This window comes from Mustelus asterias, unplaced genomic scaffold (genome assembly GCF_964213995.1).
Source record: "Mustelus asterias unplaced genomic scaffold, sMusAst1.hap1.1 HAP1_SCAFFOLD_2557, whole genome shotgun sequence".
NCBI classification, from domain to species: domain Eukaryota; kingdom Metazoa; phylum Chordata; class Chondrichthyes; order Carcharhiniformes; family Triakidae; genus Mustelus; species Mustelus asterias.
In genome coordinates this window covers 4,973-17,715 of record NW_027592502.1, presented here as the reverse complement: position 1 = coordinate 17,715, position 12,743 = coordinate 4,973, and the positions used below count along the sequence as shown (strand labels likewise).

The 12,743-nt window shown below is 46.0% G+C and overlaps 1 protein-coding gene across 1 annotated transcript in view; it reads right to left on the bottom strand.

Annotated features, from left to right (window-relative positions):
- Nucleotides 1-12,040, bottom strand: part of LOC144489801 (NACHT, LRR and PYD domains-containing protein 3-like) — a gene marked incomplete at its 3' end in the record, with an annotated part of 35,773 nt that extends 23,733 nt beyond the window's left edge. Inside the window, exons 1-7 of the mRNA XM_078207650.1 lie at nucleotides 12,002-12,040; nucleotides 9,841-10,051; nucleotides 7,976-8,071; nucleotides 6,188-6,280; nucleotides 5,134-5,300; nucleotides 2,229-2,400; nucleotides 2,077-2,142 (exon numbers count right to left, since the gene is read on the bottom strand). Of these exons, the coding sequence (XP_078063776.1) occupies nucleotides 2,077-2,142; nucleotides 2,229-2,400; nucleotides 5,134-5,300; nucleotides 6,188-6,280; nucleotides 7,976-8,071; nucleotides 9,841-10,051; nucleotides 12,002-12,040 (844 nt within the window). The remainder of the gene's footprint in view (nucleotides 1-2,076; nucleotides 2,143-2,228; nucleotides 2,401-5,133; nucleotides 5,301-6,187; nucleotides 6,281-7,975; nucleotides 8,072-9,840; nucleotides 10,052-12,001) is intronic.
- Nucleotides 12,041-12,743: the final 703 nt, after the last annotated feature.

The window sequence follows — 12,743 nt, the reverse complement described above, 5'->3', positions numbered from 1 at the left end:
ATAAAGGAGGTGCAGAGAAGGTATACCAGGCTGATTCCTGGGAGTTCCCCACCCCCGCTGACCCGGCCCTGCCCCCGCCGACCTGGCACCGCCCCCGCCGGGGTGCAGAGAAGGTATACCAGGCTGATTCCTGGTATGAGGACGTATGAGGAAAGATTGAGTCAGTTAGGATTATATTCACTGGAGTTCGGAAGAATAAGGGAGGGATTTCATAGCAACCTAAATTCTAATAGGACTAGACAGGATAGACGTAGGTAGTATGTACCCGATGGCGGGGATTTCCAGAATGAGGATCACAGTCTGAGGATACAGGGTAGACTATTTCGGACTGAAATGCAGAGAAATGCAAAGAGTCATGAGTCTATGAAATTGACTACTACAAAAAACCTTGAAGCTGAAACATTGTATGTTTTCAAGAAAGACTTATCTATACCTCCAGGAGCTAGAGGGATCAAACAATTTGCAGGGAAGATGGGATCAGGCTAATGAGTTGAATGTTCAACCATGATCATAATGAACGGTAAAGCAGGTTCGAAGGGCCGAATGGTCTACCCCTGCTCCTACTTTCTATGTTTCTATGACATGATTTTGCCTGCACACTTTCCTGCTCACATCACACCTGGAGAGTGTGCACATCTCTCTGCTCATCCACACTACCAAGTATCTTACCATTAGCCCAGTACTCTGTAATCCTGTTACTCCTTCCAAAGTGAATCACCTCACACTCAACATAGAGTGGAAAAGTCACAGACGAAAGCTACAAAAATGGTTAACAACTTTGCGAAGCTCAGCTACATGGTTTATTTACTTTGAAGAAGTACAGATACAAACTCTAATTGAAAGAGGTCTAATCAATGTCGGAATGAGTATAGAATCACTTCTGATCGATGATTCCAGTCATCAAATTGTGTGAGACGTGATAACACATGTTTGAACTATGTAAATGCAGGAATAGAGTGGATGTTCAGCGTTTCGTTATCTCCAGAGAACTATGAGCCTCTGTAAGATGTTTCGAGTAGCTGTGCTGACTCTAAAGAGGGAGCCAGACGAATCCTGTCTGGCACAGAGACTGCATCATGTGGAAGAGAAGTGCATATGAGGAACAATGGTTCAACGTGATCTGCACGATTGGAAACAATCAGCTGAGGGATTAGAGGGGAATATTAAACACAGCATTTTTCCATATCAACTCTGGGCATTTCTATTTTTGCTGCTACAAGAAGATTGTGTGGTCATTGTTAGTGGCAGGATTTGGACTGGGAGGCACCAGTGGAAGATGTCTTTCGCCATGATGCTTGAACCCTTGTTATCTTTGTTTGATGGACCTTCTGGGATTTTCCTGCTCAGTATTTTAGTTTGTGTTTGTTTAGAATGATTTCCATAGATCCATAGAATCCCATCAGTGCAGACGGAGCCCATTCAAGTCTGCACCGACTCTTCAATTCAGCATCTTACCAAGGCCTCCGTATCCCTCCCTATCCCCGTAACCCCACACATTTACTATGGCCAATCCACCTAACCTGCGCATCTTCGGACTGAGAGAGAAAACCGGAGCACCCAGAGGTGTTCCACATAGACACGGGGAGAACGTGTAAACTCCACACAGACATTCACCTGAGGCCGGAATTGAACCCAGGTCCCTGGCACTCTGAGGCAGCAGTGCTAACCACTTTGCCACCGTGCCGCCCCAGTGTAGACAAGCCTTAACTTCTGGCTCAAGGCTCTACTCTTTATTGCCATCCAGACCATTCATGCATAAGGTTTGTATAAGATTCATAGTGTAGCAAGATTCTGTAAAGTGTATAAGACATCAGAAATAATAGAAATCAGCAGCTGATTAAGTGAAACGATGCCATAGCAACGTATTAACAGAATGCAAGAAAAATTCTATGAATTGCAATTTGAATCTCTGCATAGTTGAGGATCAATGACAAACCCCAATCATGTTCAACCCTGTTATCCCAGCCTTTGACTTTCTGATTCTCAGGTTTTTGACAACCTCTTAAACAAAGGCTGTAATTAATCATTCTGATTCTCAGAAGTGAAATGGTTTACATTCTCAATTTCATCCCTTACCTTTCAGGTGTCTGGGCAATTTGGATAAACCTTGTGTAATGTTCATGTCATCGAATGCATCAGAACCTGTTTAAATAAATTCATGAAATCAAATCAGTAACACCGGCAGTGTTTAAATGGGAAATTAAAATCGCTGTGTGATTTTACCGTACCAAGCTCCTGTATTTCTTTCAGTATTTTATCCAGTTTTGGGACTCCGTGACGCATTCTCACAAAGGATTCCCACATCACCCTTCGAGCCCGAGATCCTTTTTCCATCACCAGATTGAGGAGAAGTTTGGAACTGTCCGCCCGGTTTCCCTTATCCACGAGCTCAGTGACTTTCTATGAAGAATAGTAATGAAGAATAATGAGACGCAGAGTGAAAGATAAACACTGAGAATGAGAAGGAAAGGATCTGCTCAGTGATGGGATTTCCCAGTTGCTTTCAGCTCAGAAATCAGTCACTGGGCCGGGTCCTGATCCATAATAAACATGGACTGAAAATTCACTTCACACCTCATTCCAGCCATTAACGATAAAGAAATTAGAATAAACTAAAGTAGAATCAAAAATATATTTCCAGGAGAGTGAGGAATCACTGAGAATCTGCAGTATTTTAATATAATTAGTTGTCTGTCCTTCAGAGTCCAACATGACATCTGGTTGGTTATTGATTGACAATATGATCCATTTTATTCTCTCAATTCCTGCTGCGTCACATTGTGATTTACTCCGAAATCCTGAGGTGATGAGGCATTTTTTCCCCCAGGAAAAGGTCATACGTCTTTGGAACTCTCTTTCTGAAAAGGCCATGGACCAATTCTAAGACGGAGTTAAAAGGACTCTTGGTAAGCAAGGGGGGTGATAGTTTATAAGGGATCGGCAAGATGCAGATTTGAGCTCACTATCAAATCGGCCACAATGTTGTTAAACAGCGGGGCGGAACAGCCGACTCCTGCTCTCGGTATGTAAATAAAACAGTGGCGAGTCAGAACTCAGGTGCCAAGGGCAGGATGATTCTGATTGTTACGTTAGTTAAATAGAAGAATGGAAAACCTGAAATGAAAATTGGCTGATGAATTAACATTTGACTAATCCAAACACCGACTGCTGATTTACGTCAGGAGAATGAAGCAATAATAATGCTGAAAAATCTAATCATTGAATCATTTCTACTCATTAACTCAAGTGTCAGAAACAGAATGTTATTTGTCAAATTATTTCTGTCATAAAAGCTCAGTAGGGAGGATTGATGAGTTAGATAGTTGAGAGATAAACATGTTGAAGAAGTGGCTGTGCAGAGTCAGAGCAATGGAGAATTTCAGACTGGAGTTTACAAAGGAAAGTTTCAAATTCATTAACTCATTTAATATAGAATATTGCTGCTGCCTCACAGCTCCAGGAACCCAGGTTCGATTCCCGGGTGGCACGGTAGCACAGTGGTTAGCACTGCTGCATCCCTGCTGCAGGGACATGGGTTCGATTCCCGGGTGGCACGGTAGCACAGTGGTTGGCACTGCTGCTTCACTGCTGCAGGGACCTGGGTTCGATTCCCGGGTGGCACGGTAGCACAGTGGTTAGCACTGCTGCTTCCCTGCTGCAGGGACCTGGGTTCGATTCCCGGGTGGCACGGTAGCACAGTGGTTAGCACTGCTGCTTCACTGCTGCAGGGACCCAGGTTCGATTCCCGGCTCGGGTCACTGTCTGTGTGGAGTTTGGACATTCTCCTCTTTTCTGCGTGGGGACCCTCCGGGTGCTCTGGTTTCCTCCCACAGTCCAAATATGTGCGAGTTAGGTTGATTGGCCATGCTAAAATTGTCCTTAGTGTCCTGAGATGCGTAGGTTAGAGGGATTAGCGGGATAATATGTCGGGATATGGGGGTAGGGCCTGGGTGGGATTGTGGTCGGTGCAGACTCGATGGGCCAGATGGCCTCTTTCTGCAGTGTTGCGTCTCTATGATTCTATGATTACAGCCTGGGTCACTGTCTGGATGCAGTTTTCACTTTCTCCTTAGATCTGCGTGGGTTTCCTTCGGGTGCTCCGGTTTCCTCCCACAGTCCAAAGATGTGCGGGTTAGGTTGATTGGCCATGTTAAAATTGACCCTCGTGTCAGGGGGATTAGCAAAGTAAACGTATAGGGTTACGGGAATAGTGCCTGGGTGGCATTGTGGTTGGTACAGACTCGATAGGCCGAATAGCCTCCTCCTGTATTGTAGGGATTCTGTAACTCATTCTATGAATCTAGACCGTTTGGAGACTTGGGTGGAGAAATGGCAGATGGAGTTTATTCCGGACAAATGTGAGGTAATTCATTTTGGAAGATCCAGCAGGTAGGAATTATATAGCAAATGGTAGAATCCTTCGGAGTATTGAGAGGGAGAGAGATCTGGGCGTTCATGTCCACCAATCACTGAAAGTGGCAACGTAGTCAAGAAGGCAAACGGCATGCTTGTCTTCATCAGTCAGGGCATTGAGTTTAGAAATTGACAGGTCATGCTGCAGCTGTACAGAACCTCAGTTAGGCCTCATTTAGAATATTGTGTACAATTCTGATCACCACACTACCAGAAGGATGTGGATGTTTTGGAGAGGGTAGAGAAGAGGTTTACCAGGATGTTGCCTGGTCTGGAGGGTATTAGCTATGAACCCGGTTTGCTCTCATTGGAACGACGGAGGTTGAGGAGTGACCTGATCGAGGTTTACAAGATTATGAGTGGCATTGACAGAGTGTATAGTCAGATGCTCTTTCCTCGGGTAGAAAAGCCAAGTACTTGGGACACCGGTTTAAGGTGTATAGGGAAAGGTTCAGAGGAGTTGTGCGAGGGATGTTTTTTTTTAACACAGAGGGTGGTGAATGTCTGGAACGTGCTGCCCGGGGAGGTGGTGGGAGCAGGTATGATAGCGGCATTTAAGGGGCATCTAGATGAATACATGAATAGGATGGGAATGGAAGGATTTGGACTCGAAGAGCATATTGTTTTAGTGTCGGCAGATATCATGATCGGCGTAGGCCTGGAGGGCCGAAGGGCCTGTTCCTGTGCAGTACTGTTCTTTGTTCTATCCCTCCCTCTTACCCGATGCTCTTGTCCGGTGAAAATCCTCTCATACGTTAACGTTAAGCTGACTCCATCCACTCCTCCTTCCATCGCCTGTTCTAGTCTGTCCCGGTAGAATTTTGTCAATTTGAACAGTTGGTAATCATCACACTTTGTCAGCAACTGAGGAATTGTGGAGTTTGGATCTGTAAACACAAATGGAGAAAAATAAACACATTTCTGTCAATGAATTCCTATTCATGTTGTTACACTTCCCTTTACAGAGAGCAACTAAAGCCTCCTGTGAGCCACATTATCAAACATCTTCTGGGAACACAGAAACATTCAGTGAAAGCATATTTGACCTGACAACAATCATCTTTGCCCCAAATCCATACCCACCCTTGGTTAACAAGAGTCCATCAATTTCAAATATAAAATCAACATTTTTTAAATTGCTCACTGGGTGTGAGGGTTCCAGGCAAGGCCGGAATTTGTTGTCTATCCTTAATTGTTTTTGGAAAGCTGGTGAGACACCGTCTTGAACTGCTGCAATTTACATGCTGTCTATATACACAGTACTGCTGGGTAGGGAATATCAAGACTTCTATACAGGAAAAGTGAAGCAGCAGCAATATTGTTCCAAGTAAGAATGGTGTGTGGATTAAAGGGCAACTTCCAGATGATGGTATCCCCATGTATCTGCTGCCCTTGTCCTTCTAGGGTGGCAGAGGTCTCGGGCTTGGAAAGTGTTGTTGAAGGAGCCTCGGTGAGGTGATGAAATGCACCCTGTAAATGATGCATATTGCTATCACTTGCATCGGTGGCAAAGAGAATGAGGTGATGGATGGGTGGTGTCAATCAATTGAGCTACTTTGTCCTGGGTGATGTAGAGCTTCGAGTGTTCATGGAGCCACAGTAAACAAATTGCAAATTTTCCAGTTGTGCCTTGTACATTGTAGACTTTGGTGAGACAGGAGATGACTTACTCTCCAAAGAATGCTCCACATCTGACTGCTCCTGTATTTACATGGCTAATCCAGTTCAGTTTCAAGTCAAAGTCACGGTGACCAACCCTGAGGTAAGGAAATACCTCTGGCATTGGAATGGGCAGGGGAGCGGCTACCAAACCTGTAATTGCTGGGGCAGGTTGCTTCTTGATGGGTCAGAGCCAGAAAGGCTGTGCCTGTGCGAATACACACAGCGCATGTGCAGAATTGGAAACACAAAATTACAGGACAAAGAGCATCCTGGCAGGAGACAACCCAGAGATACAGGGCTCAAAAATAGGACAGTGCAGAAAATCTGGATGTTTGATTACCCTGGTCAAAAACAATCTCCAGATCTAGATGAGTATACGGCTTGTAGGAAGGGACTAAAGAAGGAAATTAGGAGAGCCAGAAGGGGTCACGAGAAGGCCTTGGCAGGTAGGATTAAGGAAAACCCTAAGGCGTTCTATAAATATGTGAAGAGTAAAAGGATGAGACGTGAGGGAATAGGGCCGATAAAAGGTGAAGGCGGGAAAGTCTGTACAGAACCAGTAGAAATGGCAGAGGTGCTGAATGAGTATTTTGCCTCGGTTTTCACGGAGGAGAAGGACCTGGGTGGATGTACTGCGGGCTTGCGGTGGACTGAAATGATTGAGCATGTGGACTTTAACAAAGAGGTTGTGCTGGAATCTTTGAATGGCATCAAGATAGATAAGTTGCCGGATCCGGATGGGATGTACCCCAGGTTACTGTGGGAGGCGAGGGAAGAGATTGCAGAGCCTCTGGCAATGATCTTTGCATTGTCGATGGAGATGGGAGAGGTGCCGGAGGATTTGAGTATTGTGGATGTGGTTCCTATTTTCAAGAAGGGGACGAGGGATAGCCCAGGAAATTACCGACCGGTGAGTCTAACCTCAGTGGTTGGTAAGCTGATGGAGAAGATCCTGAGGGACAAGACTTATGAGCATTTAGAGAGGTTTAGTATGCTCAAGAATACTCAGCATGGCTTTGTCAAAGGCAGATCATTCCTTCTGAGCCTGGTGGAGTTCTTCAAAAATGTGACTAAACACATTGACGAAGGGAAAGCGGTAGATGTGGTTTATATGGATTTTAGCAAGGCGTTCGATAAGGTCCCCCATGCAAGCCTTCTAGAAAAAGTGAGAGGGTATGGGATCCAAGGGGCTGCTGCCCTGTGGATCCAGAACTGGCTTGCCCAAAGGAAGAAGTCTCACAACACCAGGTTAAAGTCCAACAGGTATATTTGGTAGCAAATACCATAAGCTTTCGGAGCGCTGCTCCTTTGTCAGACGGAGTGGAAATGTGCTCTGAAACAGTGCACAGAGTGCACTCACACCCCCTACACACCCCCACACACCCCCCTCAGTCTCTCACTCCCCCACACCCCTCCACTCAGTGCCTCACTCCCACCTTCCCCACCCCACCAATCAATGCCTCACTCCCACTCACTGGTCAGTCTATTCGCAGCGAATGTTGGGGAGATCCAGTCCCACTGCAGTTTGCCCCACCCAGAGATGCCTTTGCTTCTTTCTCACACTAGCCTTCAGCACGCTGTTCACTGCACCACCAATCGTGGTTTGTTTCTCCCATTCACAGTATAATAGTCGACAAATCAGCAGCAATGGGAGAGAGAAATTACCTCTGATTGGAGAATCAGCTCCAAGCAGAATCCTGAATTGAAACTCAGCTTCTTAACAACAATTTGGAAACTTTCTCTGGGACCACGTAGAGGAACTTTGCGGGTCACACGCAGCCCCCTCGGGCCGAACCTTGGATAAACCTGCTCTAGATGGTCACTCTCTCCCACTTTCCACTCAGTCCCTGTTTGAGCTGCAGACAGGATAGAAATTATATTTGTATTTTTGTGATCCTACCTGTGTCCATTCTCATTTTTGATGAAGCTGTTGGATATTCTCCCCTGTTTGAACCTTCAGCCATGATATTGACAGGCCTTGCCTGATTCGGAGACTCTGTAATGAGGATAACATCAATGTCAGGATCAGGTGTAAATATTAAAATCAGAAGCAGGGCGTTGAGATCTTTACTAATACATAAGAACATAAGAAATAGGAGCAGGAGTAGGCCATCTAGCCCCTCGAGCCTGCCCCGCCATTCAATAAGATCATGGCTGATCTGAGAGTGGTTTAGTTCCACTTACCCGCCCGCTCCCCATAATCCTTAATTCCCATATTGATCAGAAATCTATCTACCTGTGACTTAAACATATTTAACGAGGTAGCCTCCACTGCTTCAATGGGCAGTGAATTCCAGAGATTCACTACCCTCTGAGAGAAGAAGTTCCTCCTCAACTCTGTCCTGAACTGACTCCCCCTTATTTTGAGGTTGCGTCCTCTAGTTTTTGTGGTGAAAGGGAAGGAGCCTTATCTATAGGGCATGGCTGGCTCAGTGAAATTCTGTAGAACTGGGATGAAATAAAGCACACAAAGGTGACAGAGGATGCCATTCAGAAATATTCTGATGAACTGGGCACATTGCGTGGCTCTATAGTGAAGGTGCTCGTTGATCCACAGGCTATCCTCCTCGCTTTTTCAAGTACAGGACAGGGCCCTACACCATGAAAGGTAAAGTGGGGGAAGAGTTTGATTCCAAGTCTTTGCAGACACTCGATGAGTGCATTCGGTTGGGGAGCATTAAATATCCCTGTTCATAAAAATGATGATACTGTGCGTACACGTGATTACCTGGAGGCCTGGAGTTTCTGTTTTCAAACCGTGCTGGGAACAATGGATAATCTGTGACAAAGTTTTCCTCCTGTCGCAGTTCATTTTCATGACATCTAATTACAGGGAAAACTGAGGAGGAACACCTCAGCACCCTGAATCAAGTGTTAGAAGTCTTCAGAGGCAGCATTGCATCAGAAACATAGCAGGTGCATTTTCTAGACACAAAGTGTGGAATATCTAGGCCACAAAATCAGAGTGCAGCGTTCATCATTTGTGGAGGAAAAAGCTCCAGATCCCAATCATGTGTCCGAGCTCAGGTCATTTTTGGGTTTAGTTTACTACTTTCCAAGGAAAATAATCACAATCGGTTTAATCTCTCCTCATAGCAAGTGTTCTAGCCCTGGCAACATTCTGGTAAACCTCCTCTACATTCATTCCAGAGCAATTACGTTCTTACTGTAATATGGTGACAAGAACTGCACGCTATATTTCAGTTGTGGCCTCATCAGTATTTTGTCCAATTCCAGCATTACATCCTTACTTTTGTATTCCATACCTCTGGCAATGAAGGAGAACATTCCCTATGCCTTCTTTACAACCTTGTCTACTTGAACTGCTGCATTTCGGCACCAGTGTACTTGTACACCATGATCATTCACCTCATCTACTCCTCTTAATATATTCCCATTTATTGTGTATTCTCTAAAACTGATTTACCTCCCTAATTGCATTTTAAAATGCGTCTGCCACTTCACCGCCTACTCCACCAAGCCATCTATATCATTTCGAAATTATAGCTACCCTCTACACTATTCACTACTGCCAATCTTTTTGCCATCTGCAAATTTCCAAATCGATCCGCCACGTTCATTTCCACATCGTTAATCTGTAACACAAACTGTAAGGGGTCGCAAAAGCGAGCACTGTGGAACGTTTTATCCAATTTGCCACATTACACTGTACCCCATGGGTTTTAACACTTTTCACCGATCTGCCGTATGGGACCTTGTCAAACGCCTGGCGAAGTTCGATTTACACAACATGCACAGCACTACCTTCATCATCCCTTCTTGTCATGTCCTCAAAGAATTCAATGAAATTCGTGAGGCAAGATCTTCCTTTGACAAATGCACGTTGACCATCCCTGACAAGTCCGTGCCTTTCGACATGACAATTAATCCGCTCACTCAGGATTATTTCCAATAATTTGCCCATCACCAATTTAAGGCTAACTGGCCTATAATTGTTTGGCATTTCCCTCGACACCTTTTTAAAACAATTGAACAAAGTTCAAGTGTTTAAAAAAGGAATGGGGCGGCACGGTAGCACAGTGGTTAGCACTGCTGCTTCACAGCTCCAGGGTCCCGGGTTCGATTCCGGGCTTGGGTCACTGTCTGTGTGGAACTTGGACATTCTCCTCGTGTCTGCGTGGGTTTCCTCCGGGTGCTCCGGTTTCCTCCCACAGTCCAAAGGTGTGCGGGGTTAGGTTGATTGGCCATGCTAAAATTTCCCCTTAGTGTCCTGAGATGCGTAGGATAGAGGGATTAGCGGGAAAAATATGGGGGTAGGGCCTGGGTGGGATTGTGGTCGGTGCAGACTCGATGGGCCAAATGCCTTTTTATGCACTGTAGGGTTCTATGATTCTATGATCCTAAGTTTGCGCTCCTGCAGCCCTCAGTTAGCTCCTCTATCTCTAGTGATGATTGGAAAATCATTATCAGAATAGTCAGTGAGATGTTGGCCCGGCTGAGGAAGATGGGCTGGAATTCTGTGGTACGTTGGGTGGTTGTAGGTGGGTGCACTGAGCTGCAAGCGAGGCGGCGTTGTATTCATCAGCTGGTGGGGGGAGGGGGGTAGGTATGTTGCCCTATTCTGGATGGAGGGGCTAATCCTGTGGCAGAGGGAAATCATTTTGTCCCATGGAACTCCGAGAGGTTAGTGCACAGGGCACGTGGTGGGAATGGGGTTGGAGTGTAGCGAGGGACCCATGGGGAATTTTAGGCCTTTGGGTGGTCAAGGAAGTTGCCAGGGGGACGGGAGGTCAGGGGGATGGTCAGTGGAAGGCTTGGATAGGAGGTGTTCAGCGTGGTGTTGTCAGATGGTGAAAAAAGTTGCTATGGGGTGTCATATTTTAAATGGCTTCGTTACTTGGTGAAGATCGGTCAGATTGTCAGCCGGGCCAGTCAGTAGGGCAGTCAAGTGTTTGGAGGGTGGTCAGTGGGGAGGCGGGCTGCAATGGGATGTTCAGATGGTCTGGATGATCAGTGGGTATAGTGGTCAGAAGTGAATGGAGCTCACTGGCATTTAGTCAGCGACGAGTTGACTAGGGGGTAATAACTGTGTAGTCCTGAGGAAGGGAGGTGCGGTTTACTCGAGGGGCTCATAATAGCTCACGTCGTAGGGTCTGGGTAGGCAGGCGTGGTCTGGTGGGGCCGCACGGAAGACACAGTCAGAGGTGTTCTGTAGATCAGGTGGTTTTCCGTGGGATCCCGTGGAATGTTGGTGGTGTTGAAGTCGGGACAGGGGGAGGGCAACTGATGTTATGTGGGTTTGGCCAGAGGGGATCGAGGGGAGTTTGGCCAGAGGGGATCGAGGGGAGTTTGGCCAGAGGGGATCGAGGGGAGTTTGGCCAGAGGGGATCGAGGGGAGTTTGGCCAGAGGGGATCGAGGGGAGTTTGGCCAGAGGGGATCGAGGGGAGTTTGGCCAGAGGGGATCGAGGGGAGTTTGGCCAGAGGGGATCGAGGGGAGTTTGGCCAGAGGGGATCGAGGGGAGTTTGGCCAGAGGGGATCGAGGGGAGTTTGGCCAGAGGGGATCGAAGGGACAGTCAAAATGTTCGGAAGTTAGGTGTGGAATAACATAGAGCGTCATGGTGGTAAGACAGGATGCCATGTATTGCCAATGAGTAGTCAGATAGGAGGGTGGGGGTTTCAAGAAGGCAGTCCGTTGTTCCTATTGGGTTATTCGATATTGATGGGTGGCCTGTGGATCTATCGATCTATCGATCACCATGTTACCGATAGATGCCTCAGTAATATAGTTACATCGAAGTGTGAAGTGGATTTAATTCTTCTAAATTTGTCTAAGTGATGACTACTTAAGGCAGTCTGAACAATCGGAAGTTCGTAATTTACATCACACTGTCTGGTGGTTCCATCACAGGGCGATGGCTCAATAAAAGATTGAACTTCTCGGGCAATTGTCACACAGGTTTTACCGGGGGAACTCTGCGCCGTGGCCGTGGTGTCCCCAGCATCTTTTTTTTGGGTTCTGCCCGATTCGGATATCTCAGAGCCCGAAAAGTATGAGCCGGAATTGAATGAAGATAACCTAAAACACTGGTTCAGCCTTAAGCCGGAAGAAAGAGTTGAACATTGGACACGTACTAAAGAAAGAACATAACCGGTTCAGAGAGGCGAAGAAAATGTTGATAAAAATGGTAGCAGAAATGGCGATCTTCAGTTACATTGGTAAGTATAGCAACATGGAGAACAGCATTGAGAAATGTTTTCAAAAGATGTTTAAAGTTCTGAGCGGTTTAGACGAAGTAAAGAGAAACTGTAACTATTGCTGGAAGAATTAAAAATCTTTGTCTCAATTTCGCCGATATCTTCCAAAGAAAACAAATCGATTTGCAGGAAGCAGGGTGACAAGGAAGGCGGGATATTTGGGCCAGATGGATTGATCTTGCACTGTCCGGCACAGGCTCGCTGACGTTCTTCAGTGCTGTTAACCATTCAATAAATCTACTGGACCACTCTGTAAAATGCCACAAAGGCTCATGTTTCTTAAATCTCTGTAATAGTTGTTAGTATATTCTGGGTTCTTACCTTATGCTGCGGTTCTTGAATCTGGTTCCAGAGAGTCCTGATAAATTAGTGTACTGCTTACAGCAGATTATCGAACACACCCTGGGTAAAGATTAATTACATATTACAGTCATAAACAAGACCTTCAGC